The sequence below is a fragment of the Humulus lupulus genome, unplaced genomic scaffold (assembly GCF_963169125.1).
Source record: "Humulus lupulus unplaced genomic scaffold, drHumLupu1.1 SCAFFOLD_1005, whole genome shotgun sequence".
NCBI lineage: Eukaryota > Viridiplantae > Streptophyta > Magnoliopsida > Rosales > Cannabaceae > Humulus > Humulus lupulus.
The window spans coordinates 205-19,204 of record NW_026908640.1 but is presented as its reverse complement, the minus strand read 5'-3'; the positions used below and the strand labels follow the sequence as shown (position 1 = coordinate 19,204).

General features: G+C 32.4%; 2 protein-coding genes across 2 annotated transcripts; one reads left to right on the top strand and one right to left on the bottom strand.

Moving 5' to 3' along the window:
* Window positions 1-474: 474 nt before the first annotated feature.
* On the bottom strand, window positions 475-2,296 carry LOC133810173 (uncharacterized). The gene is made up of 2 exons (XM_062246002.1): window positions 1,983-2,296; window positions 475-1,451 (listed from the first exon to the last, which is right to left on the bottom strand). Exons 1-2 carry the CDS (start codon window positions 2,181-2,183, stop codon window positions 927-929), a joined length of 726 nt encoding a protein of 241 aa, XP_062101986.1. The 5' UTR covers window positions 2,184-2,296; the 3' UTR covers window positions 475-926.
* A 5,031-nt stretch (window positions 2,297-7,327) lies between these two features.
* LOC133810172 (cycloartenol-C-24-methyltransferase-like) lies at window positions 7,328-18,483 on the top strand. Its single transcript, XM_062246001.1, has 14 exons — window positions 7,328-7,523; window positions 7,620-7,725; window positions 13,034-13,100; window positions 14,697-14,770; window positions 14,868-14,952; window positions 15,234-15,289; window positions 16,040-16,094; window positions 16,578-16,625; window positions 17,106-17,189; window positions 17,272-17,388; window positions 17,484-17,567; window positions 17,684-17,809; window positions 17,954-18,051; window positions 18,180-18,483. Exons 2-14 carry the CDS (start codon window positions 7,643-7,645, stop codon window positions 18,235-18,237), a joined length of 1,035 nt encoding a protein of 344 aa, XP_062101985.1. The 5' UTR covers window positions 7,328-7,523; window positions 7,620-7,642; the 3' UTR covers window positions 18,238-18,483.
* Window positions 18,484-19,000: the final 517 nt, after the last annotated feature.

Genomic DNA, 19,000 nt, shown 5'->3' with positions numbered 1-19,000 from the left:
GACAATTATGCCAGTTGGTGATGAGGATGATTGGGAATTGCCTGAAGACATTAAGAACATCCAAGTTGGAGTACCGATTGAGAAGAAACCTGTAGGCCGACCGAAGAAGCAAAAGGTCGGACGAATTAGGAAAAATCGATATCCTTCTAATGGAGACAAGGTTGTGATACAACGATGTTGTAGCAAGTGTGGTGGTAAAGGGCACAACAAAGCGTCTTGCAAGTACCGAGGTTAACTTGTTTTGTTTGTATTCTAGTTGACCTATTATGTTTTATTTCTGCTTGAACTAGTAATATTTGTTATGTGCTGGATTTTGCAGGTTTTTTTCTATTTTTTTCTCCATTATGAAACTCTTAAATATGTAATAATCCAGTGTTGGTTCGATAGTGCACGATGCCGGTACGACAATGCACGATATTGTTTGTTGTAGGATTATTTAAATGTATCTTACAATATGGTACGACGTTGCTCGATGTAGTACGATAGTTAATGTACGACATTAGGGTACGATAATGTACGATATTTGTCCGATAATGGTACGATGGTATGGTTTCAGGACTGTTCGTGAAATTTGTGAGGCAAGTGAGGGTACGATAGAGTACGATAGTGATCGATGATAGTACGATGCAAAGATTAAGCACATTAAAATGTAGTAATTACAAAAAGAGCAATCAAAAAAATTATACAATTCAAAAAAATTAAGACCGTTCAACATAAGTTTTGGTAGAATAAGTCTACACACCACCTTTGCCTAAAAAGTTTCATATTATTGTCAGTTACATTATCAAATGGTAGTTGTAGAAGCTTATGTTCAATATGCTCAATTACGTAACATCCGCAATCGCCACTGCATTAGAAAATAAACAATAATTTAATAAAGTTTTGTAATTAAGAAATAATAATTAATATGTGATATTTAATAAAGTTCACCTGGATTTTGTTTGCGGTACGAATTCACGTGGAATGAGTTTCCAATCGAAGGGTCTGACCTGACTCTCTGATGCTGTCAACTGAGGCGCGAGTATAACGTCATGGTTCTCAAATAAACCGGACTGTCGCAAGACCGACGGGAAAATGGTACACCAGTCAACCATCAAGCTGATCAAATCGTTTTCGGAAATTGATCCAATACTGGAGTCAAAGATGTTGAGCATCCACCCATTCAGGTCTGCCTCTACAGCTACCCAATGCATTTGGTCTTTCAAGAAGAGGGCAAAATAAATGAACTCCTTGTTCTGCCAACTCGGTAAGAACTGGACTGCATCACCCCTAACCAGGTCCAATATACTGTCATCCCAACTAAATCTAGAGTAGTCAGAACCTGGAAAAGCGTCCCACCGACCCTTCAATGATTCGGGAAAAATTGTAGGCATAACAACACATTTCTGAGGGTACACGTTAGGATAAAATTCTAGACGCCTCCTCATGAGATGAAATGCTGCATCTAAATGCTACATTAAAGGAAAATTAAGTCAGTAACCACAATATCGTACCAAAATAAACAAACAAAAAAACTATCAGACATGAATATAGTAACTATCGTACCCCAATCGTACCATTATCGTACCCCAATCGTACATGAATATATTAACAATAAAACCTTCTATCGTACCAATATCGTGTTAATGTCGTACCATCATCGTACCTTTATGGCAAAAACTAGTATTATACACCATCGTACCCACTAGCGTCCCACTGTCGTACCATCATCGTACATTATCGTACTACCATCGTACCTAAATTGTCCCACTACAAATTCTAAATTTATGATGGTAATAGTAACTACTTAACAAATTATATCGTACCACTATCGTGCTAATGTCGTACCACCATCGTACCATTGACATAAACAGTTTATAATTTGACACTTATAATTATCGTACTACTTTCGTACCATATCGTACCCATATCGTACCACTATATATAGAAACATTTAAATAAATTTTCAACATTATTTAATTATGAAGTTATAGAAAACTTACAGAGTCAGAAAGCCATGTCCTCGGAGTATGCAGTTTCAGGAACCAAGCAGCATCGTGTGTCCCTGAGAAGCATTCCCTCGGATATTTATTCCCAATGGTGCCAAGCAACCACTTGTGAAAGGTCATAAGTAATTTACCATCAACAACCCTCAATGGATCCACATTCACTGCTGTCTTCGATTTCTTATTCCTTTTCCTCATTGCAGTGTACTCATCGAACCACCTAGGCCTCTTTCTTTCTCTCCTCTTCTCCGGTGCTGGTGGAGCTATGTTTAAGAATTGTACTTCAGAATCTTCAGTATCTCCGATTACAGTAATTTGCATATCCTCTGGTGTGCGAAAAATGTGATCATCTACATCATCAGGTCTGTAATCGTTAGGGAGAATGTCTTCATCTACAGGAGACTGAGGGCCTTCTTCAGTGGACTGAGGGTGTGGATCTGGAACTGGCCTACTAAGATCTTCCATCATTGTCATAAGCTTCTGCAATTGACCCAAGATCTCGGACTGACCTTTAATAAGGGCACTTTGTTGCCCTTCAACCTTTTCCAACCTGGCCAAAATCATAGAGTAGCCTGGTTGCTCAGCTTGGGAGGAGGTGCTGGCATGAGGTGTTGATGGGGGAACCTCAGGTGCCTCAGGTTGAGCTGGTGGAACCTCCTTAAAAATATTTGCTGCTTCTGCTTGCTCAGCTAACTTTTCAGCAAGCTTTTCAGCCTGGCTCTGTAAGGCTTCCTGTGTAGGCTGTCCATCGGGACCCACCTCTAGTTCCTCTAACCCCATGTCCACATACAATGGGGCTTCATTGTCTGTAAGGGTCCTCACATACTGTTCTTCAGCAGGTCGGGCACACAGGTAGGGGTATACTGTCAACTGCCACAAAAAACAATGCATATTTAGATTGGAAAGTAAAACAATATATCATGTCAATTGGTAAACTATCGTACCCCAATCGTACCCATATCGTACCCATATCATGCAATTATCGTACCCATATCGTACCCATAACATAACAATATCGTACCCGTAAGTGAGAATTGCTTGCTAACTATCGTACCATCATCGTACAACATCGTACCAATATCGTACCACTACTACTACATTAACAAAGAATACATATCGTACCCCCATCGGACCATCATCGTACCAAATCGTACCACTTAGTCAGTTTTCAAACAGTTGACAAAAAACCACAAAATAACCCCATAATCGTACTCAAATCGTACTCTATCGTATTCCTATCGTGCAGTACCCATAAAATTGCATATCTAGAAAAAAATATAGAACATTCAAAAGTAAAGTAAAAGCTCACCTTTTTGGCAAACAACTTAATAAGTTGCTCTTTGTGTATCTCTACTTTCTCCTTGCTCTGCCAGTTGATCATTCTTGGTATGCCTTGGCCCAATCTCACAGCATGATCCTGACCCAACTCAATGATGGACTCAAAAGCCCAATACTGCAATGCTGCAGCATACCCATAAATAGAGTACTTGGCCTCCTTTTGAGTCTTTCCTTTCTCAATCTTCTTCTGTAAATGCTTCTTCATTTCAACAAAGTCTTTTTGACAAGTTTGTAACAACTTCTGGTATGATATCTTCCCCCACGGGTACTGGAAAAAGAAGTCAACATCGTCTACCATCTTCAGCATGTCAGTCCAAACCATCAACTTCTCCTCACGACCTTTCAAAACACCCTCAACTAATAAGCACAAACCCATCTTGTACACATCATCAACTATTTGACAACTCTCAAAAGTTCTGCGCAGTTGCCCTATGCTCACTTGGGAATGACCATTGAAGTACTCAAGAATTAACCGATCCGAAGTGGTCTTCGCTTTAATCTCAGCTTCAGACGGTCCGGCCTCAAAATTTAAACCAGTAACTAAAGCGAACTCCAATTGGCTAAATCTACATCTTTTTTTCCCAATATAAAACTGGACTTCGTCAGTCTTCTCCCCTCTGAATTTGTGCAACAACAATTGATGGACTAAGGCACCAGAAAAATTTAATGGTTCCGCCATGAAGAACTGTTTGAAAGGGGATTCCTTCACCCTATCCAATAAACCACACTGTATAAATTTTGCTTTAATCTTTGGAAAGTACCAACTGCCGCGCCAAGTGATACGTCCCGTAAAATGTTCCTCTACTGGAACTATCAGTTGTGGAGGTCTTAAGTTCTGCATAAAACAAATAAATACCCAATTAAATAGAATAACAAAAAAAAACATCAAATTTTATATTCTGCAATATACTATCGAGCAACTATCGGAATCTATCGCACCATATCGGACACCAATGGAAAACTGGAACTATAACATTATCGTGCACAATCGTACCTCACATCGTACACCATCGTATTATAACATACACAACAATTTGTTCCCACTATCGGGCACACATCGTACCCAACATCGTACCCTATCGTACCTCCATCTTCAACCTCAAGTTATCAGAAAACACAACCTATCGTACCACCATCGAACCACTATCGTACCCCTATCGTACACTCATCTTCAACCTGAAGTTATGAGAAACACAAATACTATCGTACCCATATCGACCCACTATCGTACCTTATCGTACCTCTAAAAAAACCCAGAAATTTTTTTCAAAATTTTACGGTTTATCAGATGTCACACAGTCAGATTTAACACAGTCAAATTCAACAATACATACTATAACATTTTTTAATGGAGAAGAGATTAAAAAAAACACATACCCTAGACATTTTTGCGCAATGGGGTGTCGGTTTTTCTTCTCCGGTGAGGGGTTGGAGCTTGGTTTTTCTTCGTCTCCGGTGGGGGTTGGGGCTTGGTTTTTCTTCGTCTCCAGTGGGGGTTGGGGCTTGGTTTTTCTACGTCTCCGGTGGGGGTTTTTCCGACCGTCGGGTGAGGGAGAGAGCAGCGTCGGGTGATGGTGGGTGAGGGAGAGAGAAGCGTCGGGTGTGAGTACTTATGTTGCTCGATGGTTTTGTGGGAGTGAAGAGTTGGGATTTGGGAGGGAACGGGAAATGGGCAGGGGAAAAGCCGAAAGGTACGGTTTTTATCAAGTTTTTTTATCACTATCGTGTACCATCGGGTACAATCGTGTACCATCGTACTATTGGGCAAGCATCGGGCACTTATCGGGTACCATCGTGTACAATCGTACTAATAGGTCTGCATTAACTTAATAACAACTATCGGGCATGCATCGGACTCGTATCGATCCATTATCGTACTTAAAGGGTTTGTAGAATGAAAATAAATATCGGGCAACCATCGGGTAGCCATCGAACCTTAATGACCATCGGGCAAGCATCGGGTGGCCATCGGACCTCATCACTAACCTTGAAACCCAACAACTATCGTCCCTGCATCGGGCCTATATCGGACACTATCGGGCATTTAGAAAAAAATTCAAGGAACCCAAAAAAACGCAGATTTTCACAGACCACGATTTTCACCAAAAAAACAGCAAAAAATACCAACAAACTACAGATCCAACATCTAAACAGCAATCTAAATCATAAAAACAACCAACAACAACAAGAATCAAAGAAAATTACTTACCCATGTGTATCTTTTTTGCAAGATTTTAGAGAGGAAAGGTATGGGATTTTGTTATGAGAGGGGTATTTTTGGTATTAAATGAAAGATAAGCATTTGTATCATAGGGTGGTTAACTTTGGTTCAAATTTTAATTATTAAGCTAATGTAAGCATGATTTATCAAATTTCATATAGTCATGCATATAATCATAAAATGCACATAATATGTGTTTATGCCCTCCTGGCACACTAATCAAGGCACTAAGTCTGATTAGCAAATTTAGGATGTTACATAATGCTTATTGAAAATATACAAAACAATTAATTTTTTTATTGAAAGATAAATTAAAAATTAGAAATATTTTTCAATTAATAAATCATATGAATGAGTGGCAAAGGAGTAATTAAAAAATGTGATATTTATTGTGGGCCAAATTTGGCCCATGCTATATTTTGTGTCAAATTTGACACACATTTTAGACCATCATTGGAGTTTCATTTTATGAAAATGGGCTAAAAATGGATATACACTACTTTTATAGCACTCCATTAGAGATGCTCTTAGCAATACTCTGTTAAAAAAAAACCCAAAATCTTGTATAAGAGCATTCCCAATGAATGCTCCAGGACCGACCCTGAATAAGATTGACCCTAGGAAATATAAAAGATTTGGGGCCCTTTTTGTATGAAGTTTCTAAACATTTATGGTATTTTTCAAAAGAATTTTAAAAAAATGGGTCATCAGGGTAAGGGATCCCTAGGCGTGGGCCTAGCCTGCCTTAGCTTAGGGTCGGCCCGAGGATGCTCTAAACCAACAAATATGTAAAGGAAGACGTCTCAATGGTAACTACCCATAGATGGGTACTGACAATTATGATGATGTGACAACATAGTGACTTGGTATAGCAAGTCACCAACAGGATTTAAACTTTATCTCATTAGGTGCTCTAAAGATCTACCTATAATTAAGGGTGACAATTTGGGTCACGACATGATGACACGACACGACACGATTAAGGTAAACACGAACACAACACGTTTAATAATCGTGTCGTGTTCGTTTAATAATCGTGTCGTGTTTGTTTAATAATCGTGTCGTGTTCGTATTTGAGTTTTTGACACGTTTAATAATTGTGTCATGTTCATGTTTACCTTAATCGTGTCGTGTCATAATCGTGTCAAACACGATAACACGAATAATTTTCATCGGTTTTATGATTTTTTTTATATAGTTATGATTAATTGTGTCGTGTTTGCGTTCGTGTTCGTATTTTTGACACATTTAATAATCGTGTCGTGTTTGTGTTTACCTTAATCATATCATGTCGACACGAATCTGACACATTTACACGAATTGTCAGCCCTACCTATAATAATACATAGGTTCTAAGACTAATATTTTTTTTTTACCAAATATAGCTAAGCTTTTTAAAGCTTCATTAAATAATTTTTTAATACTTTTTTATCCTTTCCTTCTCCCATTATTATTATTATTATTATTATTATTATTATTATTATTATTATTATTATTATTATGTTTTTCAATTTTTTTTATAGATTTTAACTAATAAATGAAGTAAAAGAAAATATAAAAAATGTGATGTATGATATAATATCAAAACATGAGGTAAAATATAAAAATTATAGTTTTTATAAAGTATTTTGAAAAATAAATTAGAACGGATTATGGGGAGTACTGAAACAATCTCAAGGAAACCCCATTTTATTTCATCACTATCATCATCATAAATGTTGCTCATTAATTTTCACATCATTTCACTTGCCCTCCATGAAGGATTCGAAGCATTCATATCGAGTAGTGATTGATATGTGGATAGTTCTTTGGTGCACATTACGATGTACAAAATAGTCAACTCTGAATGTACTCTTTGTTTAGTTTCTCTCTATAAATAAATAAGAAACCTTTCATATATTCGTTCGTCTCCAACCAAAATCTCTTCTTTTTCTCTCCATTTCAAACCTGTTCTTATTATAGTGTTCCTTATTTCCAGTGTAATCTTCTACTCTCTTTTTTCGATCATTGCATGCAATGCTCTTCAAAACAACATATATATATATATAATCTTTTCACTTTTTTGGTGACTGTAGATCTCCCTGAGTTTGTCTTGATCATGTCGAAAACTGGAGCATTGGATCTCGCATCGGGTCTCGGAGGAAATATTGAGAAAAGCAATGTTCTTTCTGCAGTTGACAAGTACTTTTTTTCTTCTTAATTAGTTAAAGTTTTATTTCATATATGTTTTATGTTTATTTAATAATAATCTTAATGCTTTCTGAGAATGATATATGTTTTAATGGGGTCAATCCATGGGTTATTTATTAGGATGAGAAATTTCGGATTCTATGCAGGTACGAATTAAAAAATATTATTAAATATTTCAAAATAATATTATTATTTTTTTTGCACTCTATCCCAAAATACACACATCTAAGAATTTCTTCCTTCTTTTATCTTCTCACTTCTTTCTTCCTTTTAGTTCACTTTCTCTCCACTAACACCACCACACTAAATACTGCATTTCGAACATATCTGGATATAATTTTTTGGTTTCTTTTTTATGAAAAATCAACATTGCTTGATTGTGGTTCGATGGTGCTCGATTGTGCACTACTACAAAAAAGACTTTTTAGGACTAGCATTGCGAGTCCTAAAAAAATTTTTAGGACTCGCGGGACGCGAGTCCTCTATTTGAGAGCCTTAAAAACTCAGGTTTTTAGGACTCGCGTTGCGAGTCCTAAAATAATGTTTTTAGGACTCGCAACACGAGTCCTAAAAGATCTTTCTGAGTGCCTTAAGTAAAGTTTTTAGGACTCGCGTTGCGAGTCCTAAAAAATTTTTACTACTACAAAAAAAAAATTTTTAGGACTCACAATGTGTGTCCTAAAAAATTTATTTAAATACCTTTTAATTAATTATAATATTTTATTTAATAAATCAAAATTTGGGTAAAATGCCCAAATTTTTTTTTAAATCTCATTATTGCTGAATAAATAATAAATATATACTTATATATTTAAAATAAATAAATTACAAAAAATATTAGAATTATTATTATTATTAGTTGAACAAAAACAAAATCAAACATTACCAATAATATTACATGATTTTACACCATCATCCGAATAACATATATGCAAAAACCAATAATATTAATGATTATATATAATCAACATATCAGCCAGCCACCACCTAAAATCCATATACAACAACTAAAATCCAAACAAATACAACCAGCCAGCCACCACCTGAAAATGAAGACCAGCCTCCGGCCACCGCCTCTAGGAGCGAGCCCCTCCGCGAGCCCCTCCGAGCCACCGCCTGTGTGAGCGAGCCCCTCCGCGAGCCACAGCCTCTGTGAGCGAGCCCCTCCGCGCCACCGCCACTGTGAGCGAGCCCCTCCGAGCCACCGCCTCTGTGAGCGACCCCTCCGCAAGCCCCTCCGAGCCACCGCCTCTATGAGCGACCCCTCCGCAAGCCCCTCCGAGCCACCGCCTCTGTGAGCGATCCCTCCGCGCCAGCACCTCTGTGAGCGAGCCCCTCCGAGCCACCACCTCCGCAAGCAATCTCGTCGACGGCGTTGCAGCGAGCCCCTCCGCGAGCCACCGTCCAGCGAGCCCCACCGCCTCATCTGCTTGAGCAAGCCATGGAGAAGAGGGTTGGGAGGAGGAGGCTGTCGGCTGGGGAGAAGAGGTTGGGAGGAGGAGGCTGAAACGTTTAGGGTTAGGGACTTAGTGATTGATCAATTTTTTTTTTTAAATGTATATTCAGACCCAAATAAATAAAATTAAATTTTCTTTTTTTTAAAAAAAAAATAAAAATAAAAGAAATCTGTTTTTTTTTTTAATTTAGTTATTAAAATAAAATTTTAATTTATTCATTTATTTATCATTTTTTACTTAAAAGTTTTTAGGACACCCAAAATGAGTCCTTAAAATTTACCACTAATATTATACTTAAATTTAATTTTTTTTAGGACATGCATTAGTTTTTAGGACTCGCGTTGCAAGTCCTAAAAGAAATTCTTTAAGGACTCTCAACGCGAGTCCTAAAAAGTCCAGAAGATTGGAGGGAATTTGTGATTTTTTAAAATTTAAATTTTTAGGAGACATATAAGGTTTTAGGACTCGCAATGCGAGTCCTAAAAAGTCCAGGAGGTGTTTTTTTAAAATCCAAAATCAAACTTTTTTAGGACTCGCAACGCGAGTCCTAAAAGATATTCTTTAAGGACTCGCAACGCGAGTCCTAAAAAGTCCAGGAGGTGTTTTTTAAAAATCCAAAATCAAACTTTTTTAGGACTCGTAACGCGAGTCCTAAAAAGTCCAGGAGGTGTTTTTTTAAAACCCAAAATCAAACTTTTTTAGGACACACAGAGATTTTAGGACTCGCAACGCGAGTCCTAAAATATATTATTTAAGGACTCGCAACGCGAGTCCTAAAAAGTCCAGAAGTTGTTTTTAGGACTCGCATATATGTGAGTGTCCTAAAAAAGTGTCCTAAAAACTCTTTTTTGTAGTAGTGGTGGTTCGATGGGGCCCTCAAATTAATCAAGATTTTCATAAAAAAAAATTACTTTGCTCGATAGTGGTTCAATGGAGCTCGATGCCAGCTCGATGCGATTCTTGCCAGAGACATAATTTTTCACTCGGGTGTCCATTTTTGGCAATTTTTTTTTATTTTTGGTATTTTTCAAGATCTACGTTTGACATGCTCATATGCATATTTGTGAAGTTTAAAACTTGAAAACATACAAAAACATGTCTTAAACATGAAGTATGTTAGTATTTTTATATTATTTTTTTCAAGTGTTACACTTCACAAATGTGCATATGAGCATGTCAAACGTGTAGATCTTGAAAAAATACTCAAAATAAAAAAAATCACTCTAAATGGACACTCGAGTGAAAAATTATGTCTCTTGCAAGAATTTCATCGAGCACCATCGAACCATCATCGAGAAAAATCATTTTTTTAATGAAAAATTTTTGATTTTAAAGGCCACATCGAGCTGGCATCAAGCACCATTGAGCAATGTCAATTTTTTGCAGATTTCAAAGTTTAAGATCTGAAGAAAAAAAATCGTAAAAAAAATCCAAAAAACATGTCCAGCTACGTTCAAAATGCAGTGTTTATTGTGGTGGTGGTATTGGTAATGTCATGAGGTGAGAAAAAGAGTGAACCGAGATAGAAGTGAGAAGTGATAAAAGGAAATAAAAGAGATATTTTTGGTATAGTGCCAAAAAAAATAGCATTATTTTAAAATCTTTAATATGCCTAGCATATATTTTAATTGGGAAAAGTTGACAACTATCCATTTTGATGAATAGTTAACTAAAATTAGACACTAAATATATTTAGTTGAACTTTACTCATTATTATCATGAGATTTCCCAAATTACCCTTATTTGAGCACATGATTCTAAGTGTTGTTGTAATGTGTATTATATGTGTCATATTATAGTTAAATTGGAAATACATTCTAATTGTAGTGTGCTTAAGGAGAAAAAAAAAGCATGTAATTGAAGGGGTATAATGGGTACATCAATTGAAAATTTGGGTACTAAAATAAAAGTTAAAAATAGTGGGTAAAAATTAAAATGTATCATTTAAAATGGGTACAAGATCTAATATTAGCACCCAATATTAAACATAGAGAGAGAAAAAAATTATTCCTATGGTTATTCAATTCTTTTTGGGAAACTTCAACTTCTATGCATATTAATATACAAAGTAAAAAATATGCCAACTTTACAATTTTTTGGCAAAATATGCAATTCTAAGAAAACTAGACAACAGTGTTCATCTCATTCTCTCTACATCCGAAGAAAAAACAAAAAAAAAAAACTCACCGCTGCCATCAACATCATCTACCATTTCCCATTAACACCATGGAAGTACTGTCACTCGCCATTAAAGCACCCATCAATGTTTCTATATATATATAAATATATATTTTAATAATTAAAAATTCAATTTAAAACTTAAATACATGGAAAAAAAATTGACAAGTGACTCTAATTTATAAATTTTGAACACTTCCAAAAAAAGAAAAAAAATCTAGTTCTTTGAAAAATTCTGAAATATATAGATTTCTTTGGGGAAAAATAATGTTTAACAAATAATTATTTATTGGTAGTAACAATGTTTAATGATGGAAAAACAATAATTTTTGTCAGATAATCACTTATTATGATTGTGTTGGTAAAAAAATTTATTTTTAATTTTTTAAACACAAAAATGAAAATATTATTTTATTTTTGTTTCTTTATTTTTAAAAAATAAAAATATGTTTGGTAATTATTTTTGTTTTTAAAAACAAAAAATGATAAACGTGTTTGATAATTTTTATTTTTATTTTTTGTTTAATAATATGATGTGTTGATTTGAAGAAAAGAAGAAAAAGTAGAAAACGGTTTAAAAAAATTTTGATGGTGAAAATATTCTATTTTCAAAATTTAATAAATTTTAACTAAATTTTTTAAAAATAATAAATATAAATAAAGTTACCAAACACATTTTATATTTAATTATTAAATTTTTAATTAATTAAATAAATAATTATTTTTTTAATTAATTAAATAAAAAATTATTTTTTTAATTGTTACCGAACAACACCTAAGGTTGTGCTTGGTAAAATTTTTGTTTTTGAATTTTTTAAATACAAATTTAAAAAATAAAAATATATTTGGTAACTATTTTTATTTTTTGTTTTTAAAAATAAAAAATAATAATTGATAACTTTTATTTTTATTTTATTTTTAACAATATAAAATGAGGTGTTGATTTGAAAATGAAAAGAAACGAAAAGTTGAAAACGGTTTAAAAAAATTATATTTTCAAAATTTAATAAATTTTAATTAAAAATTTTAAAAATAATAAATAAAAATAGAATTACCAAACACTGCTTTATTTTATGTTTAATTGTTAAATTTGTAATTAAATAAATAAAAAATTAATTTTTTAAGCGTTACCAAACACCACTTGCATAAGTAAAATATGTATATATATATAAAGAGCAGAAATCTCAACCAATTCAAAGTTTTCATTTTATTCTTACCCCTCAAAAGTCATCTAACTTCTACAGCCGTAGCATTAAATTAAACCACTTTTCAATACAATTATTGGCTAAAAATTGCTTGAGGTTCTACATCCCTCCCCAAAAAGTGACTGATTATATAATTTACTTTTATTTTTTTGTTGTATATCCAAAAGTTGTACTTATTACTATATTTTAGCACATTTTATAAAAAAAAAAAAAAAGTGACTTTAATGATATTATAAAATATATAAATTTTCCTACATTTTAAAAATTAGGTCAAATTAGACATAAAATATAGCATGAACAAAATTTAGTACACTAAATTTCTTTTTTTTTTCACTTACCATTTTGCCATGATAAATATTTGGCACACAAAATTAGGTCGAAAATTGGTAAACTCATAACTAGCATTCATCTTTTTTATTTAACAATTAAGTTAATTTGCTTAATTATTTTTTTCATTAGGTATGAAAAGTATCATGGCTCTCATGGAGGTGAAGAAGAAGACAGAAAATCTAACTACAGTGACATGGTAAGAAATGTTATTTATTAGCTTCTTCAAGTATCTCAAAGCATTTCCCATGCACATGCAAACTTTGGCACTTGTCTTAAATGTGTGTCCAATTATGTTCTAAATCTATAAGGGTTTATATCTTTTTAAATCTTGTGTTTTTTCTAATTACCTGTTTGGATTCTATATTTTAAAAAATTCATTTTTAAACCCTATATTTTGTAAAATAGTTCAAATAAACTCATAAGTATAATTTCAATGAAGAAAAATTTGAATATAACAACACAGATTTTAAGCAGAATGATTTTATTTTTGTTCTGAATTGTTAGTTTGGTAAATTATTTGTGATTTTAGTTGAGAAAACTTTGACCAAAATCGGATGAGAAATTATAGGAAATGGCCCAAAATAAAGCCATCAAGAAGCTAATGTCCTCATTTTTAAAATTGAAGAGAAATAACCATTTTATATTGTTGATTACCTAAATTGTCATTTTTATAATTTATTTGTTTATTTAGGACTGTATGACTTTAATATAGTGATATATATATATATATATTAGTTTTGTTTAATTTGTTTTTATTTTAAAGTTATATTGATTTTTTAAGTTTTTTATAGGTTATTGGTATATTATTTTTCAATTAGTGTTTATGTTTTTTGTGGTATGGTATATAATTTTTTTTTTATATTTAGTTTCTATTTTATTATACATAGTGGTAGTATATAATTTTGTATCATGGTATATACATTTTAATGGTAGTATATAATTTTGTTAGCATAGTATATACATTTTTTAGTAAAAATTTTGTAAGTTTTGATGGTATATTATTTTTCAACTCAGTATATATATTTTGTGGTATGGTATATCATTCAACAACCCATAAAAAATAAAAAAAATATCAAAATAACTTTAAAATAAAAATTAATTAAACAAAACTAATATACATATACCATAATATTAAAATATTTAGAATAAAATAGTAATTTGTTAAATGGCATATTTGGTAATATGTAATATTAAAGAGATGATTATGCTATTTTACTACAAAATTAAAAATATGGACATTTACTTACTTTCACACACCATTAAGTGTCATTTTGCACCATACCCCAAATCGGATTAGGGTTCTATTTGAACTATTTTACAAAATATAGGGTCAAAAAAGTAATTTGTCAAAACATAGAGTCCAAACAAGTAATAGAACAAAACACATTGTCTAAAAAAATATAAACCCAACTTAGAATATAATTTTTTTTTTCATATGTTATTGTTTGTGTCAAATGTAGCATCAAGAATATGATCATATTGTTAAAATCTAACATGTGTCTCAAAACTACAAGTTTACCATCATGATGAATTGATGGATTGTAGATTTGACATTATTAGAGTTTAATTGTTTATAGAAGAAAAATGAATTTATTTTGTAAATAAAAAAATAGTTGTTTCTTTAGCCTGTGTGCATTGGAGCACAACCCATAAAATTGTGTTAAAATTTATTATTTTTCTTTTTGTTCGTTGGTGACCCAACTATTGGTTTTGAGTTAAATTTGACTACATATTAATTAAGCCAACAAAAATAAATGGTAGATTATTCTTGTTCTTACATGTGGATTTTCAGGTCAATAAATACTATGATCTAGTTACCAGCTTCTATGAATTTGGCTGGGGAGAATCCTTCCATTTTGCAAACAGGTTCCTGTGTTTTCTTCATTATTTCATAGTTAAAGTTCTTGTAACTGTGTTACCATATTAGGCCATCATATTATGATTATACATTTTTCTTGTGCAGATGGAAAGGTGAGTCTCTTAGAGAGAGCATGAAGAGGTATGAACATTTCATTGCTTTGCAGCTAGGAGTAAAACCAGGACAGAAGGTTTGTTTTCTATGTTATGAAATAATAAGATTTTGTCATAAGATAATAATTAAGAAGTTTTAGTGATGTATTTTTAAGAAGAGTAATAATATATGCACTCAAACATTACACACATAGATGTGTCACTGCTTTTTAAAATAATAAGTTATTGTGTTTAATGTTTAGGTATATATTTTATGTGCGCATGTCGTTATTCTTTTAAAAATAGACTATAAACTATATGTAGGCATCCTTGTGAGTACTTTTTCATATAAATTATTTCTTCTATTCACTGTGGTCAGGTGCTTGACGTGGGCTGTGGAATTGGAGGCCCACTAAGAGAGTTTGCTCGATTTAGGTCAGTGCCCTTTCTACTATTAGTATTAATATTTTTTGAGATTTTTACCTAAAATACTAATTTTTGTTAAAAATAATTACATTTTTATTGTCAATCATTTTTTTTTCAATCGGTTTTAAGAAATTTTTTACATTTTTACGGTATAATCTTTGTTTTTGTATTGTTTCCACGGTGATTTTAGGTTTTTTTTTTTTTGTATTTTTGTGTTGTTTTTAAGTTTTTTTTGTTGATATTTAGTTTGTCCAATCAATTGTTTTCAAGTTGGTTTTGAGTTATTTTTCCTAAAAACCATATTTTCGTAATTATGAAACTTTGAAAATCATATTTTTGAAAACTTGAGTGCGTATTTTTTAAATAAAAAATAATTAAGAATCGTAAAAAAGTAAAAAAAACAAAAATAAAATGTGTATTTAAGAAAAAATCTCATATATTTTTTTTATTATGACGACCTTACCTATTTTGTCACCATAATGGCATCAAATTCATGGATTACTTTATCTGTGCATGCTATGACTCTTTGATTAACCGTTTTGTCATTACTTCAATTGAGAATTTCATGTTCTATTCAAACAGTTGGCATTGGTTTCTCTGATATTGATATATTGAAAAATTACTTCAATTTGACTTGATACTGTTATTGTTGTTACTAAATAGTACTTGAAATGCTACATTTTCATCTTTAGATAGAGATTATGATTAACATGTGTTCAAAGATGGCTTAATTTATCACTTGTTGATGGCTTGTTGTAGCTCTGCATCAGTTACAGGGTTGAACAATAACGAATATCAGATATCAAGAGGAAAGGTAGGTCAGGGTCGATCCTAGGCATAGACAGGACAGACTTGTGCCAGGGCCCAAAATTTACAAAAATACTATTTGTTTCTATATAAAATGGTTATAAATTTTACAAAAATACCATTTTATATATAAATACTAAAAAAAATTCTCGAGCCCCAAATGCTTACGAGTTGGCCTTGAGGCAGGTGCTTGTTATAGTTACAAAGTAAGAAAGTAGGGATGAAACTTTTCATATTGCTCAAAACCAGTAAACCTCCTTCAAGGTTTAGTATCCCCATATTAGTGTGTATGAATATCTTAAATCTTAATTGCTTTGTTTAGATTAAAAAACATTTTTTAAACAAGGTAATGATGAATTATTCTGCATAAAAAAAAGATGGTTCAGATCTTTCAACAAAGCGTTTAGGTCCAGCTCATCTTTACATGTTCTATATGGTAAAAATGTTCAAGTTTCAAGATGGTTTATTTACTAGCTTGATTGTTCCATAGGAACTGAACCATATTGCTGGGGTAGACAAGACCTGCGACTTTGTTAAGGTTGGTGCTTAGTATTATATTATTGCGGGTAAGTACTCATTTGGTACCCTGTGTTTTATCGAAATACATACTTATTTCCATTTATTTTCAATAATATTAATTTGGTATCCTGTAATTTGAAATCGTACATATTTGGTATCCTAGACTTAAATTTTATCAATATGACAAAATTGTCCTCAATTATATGAGTTTCAAATTCAAATTGAACTACTTAATTGCATATAATTGAGGGCGGTTTTATAGTTCAAATTTGAGTGTAGGACACCAAATATGTACAATTTCAAATTACAGGGTACTAGGTGAGCATTATTGAAAATACAGAGTACCAAGTCTGTATTTCGATAAAACACATGGTACCAAATGATTATATTCCCTATTATTTCACTTTTCAACAAGTTTTTCGGAGTTTTATCATACTATTTCTGCAACACAACAAATTTTTGGTAACAAATGTCATTCATAATTTCTCTATTGTTGCAGGCTGATTTTATGAATATGCCATTTCCTGACAATTCATATGATGCTGTGTATGCAATTGAAGCAACCTGCCATGCACCAGAGGCTGTATGTTATTATCAGTACTGTTTCACTTTGTTTCCTTGTGATCATTTTTGTTGGTTAAAGTAGGTTTTTTATATATGGTTAGTATGGCTGCTACAAAGAGATTTATAGAGTGTTGAAGCAAGGCCAATGTTTTGCTGCATATGAATGGTGCATGACTGAGGCATTTGATCCCAATAACCAAAATCATCAAAAGATCAAAGTAAGAATAACTTGAACCACACACAAACAAATTGTCTTGATATCCCTGCAGATGTTAAAGATGATCGAAAAATGTATGTTTAATCTTTGATGCAGGCTGCAATTGAGATTGGTGCTGGCCTCCCAGATATCAGATTGACAACTAAATGCCTTCAAGCTCTAAAACAAGCAGGGTTTGAGGTTGGTTGTAATTCTCTCTTCTAGATCTAGTCTTCATATTTGAAATCGAGCTCGAAGATACTATGATAACCTAGATTAATTTGTTTTTCTGTTTCGATTTCTTTCTGTGGCGAAAGGTGATATGGGAAAAAAACCTTGCAGCAGACTCACAAGTCCCTTGGTATTTGCCTTTGGACAAAAGCCATTTCTCGCTCAATAATTTCCAAGCAACAGCTGTTGGGCGCTTTATGACCAGGAACATGGTAAGATTGTGTTGCGTTGCGTTGTGTTGTGTTGTTAGTATTGAAAGTTTGCAGAATTATGTATTGCAATTGTTTGTGATTGATTAAAACATGTAAAGCAGATACTCAATGTGATGTTATTTGTTTTGATGTAATTGTTTGTAGGTAAAGGCACTAGAATTTGTTGGCTTGGCACCAAAGGGAAGTCAAAGAGTTCAAAGTTTTCTAGAGAAGGCTGCAGATGGGCTTTTTGAAGGTGGAAAGTAAGTTATCATTATCTTCACTATTCTTTATCCCAAAATCAAGATTGTTGAAAATCTAACCACTTAATTCTTCTAGACACAATACAAAAATTCATGGACTAAACCATAATTTGGTAACTGTGTTTCAGAATGGAAATATTCACACCAATGTATTTTTTCTTGGTCCGGAAGCCAGAGTCAGAGTAGTCTGTTATGATGGAAAACATTCCTAGTGGGAGCTTGGGATTTAGGGCTAGTTTGGTTCAGCGTTGTTGCTTGCTGCTGAAGTGTGAACGTGTATCAAAGTGTTTGGTAAACTATATGATTGAAGTGATTAAAATAAATTCACACACACTAAACATACTAGATTTTAATATAATTATTGTATTTCTTTAAACAAGTTTAAATTAAAATATGTTTTTGATAAGATACTATTATAAATAATCAGTCTGCTAAAATTCTAATTATAATGATCATGATATTATTATCCAATTCATGATATAATTACAAATATTGTTGTAATCTTCTTGTTGGTGGCTCATATTTTGGCTAAGAGTAGTTTACATGATGATTTTCTTTCGTTAGGGCATCTCAAGTGTTATCTCTAAAAGCATTTTTTTTTGCTAAAAAAATAGAGTTAAAACATCCCAAAAGCTTACTCCAATATTTGCTTCAAACACTCCTTTATAATAATAAATAATAAATAATAAATAATAAAAGCAATGAATAGTTTGCTTCATATATGAAATCGTACTATTCTTTGCTTCAAATTGTAAATTATCTTTTATATCCTTATTAATTTTAGTTAATAATATATGTGTCCAATATTTTATTTATATAATACTTAAATTGATTATTAATATTAATACTATTATTACTTATTACTTAATCAATTTTATTAATATTTAAATATCATCAACATTATTTTCTAAATAAATATATAAGTTATATTCACTTATTAAATAAATTT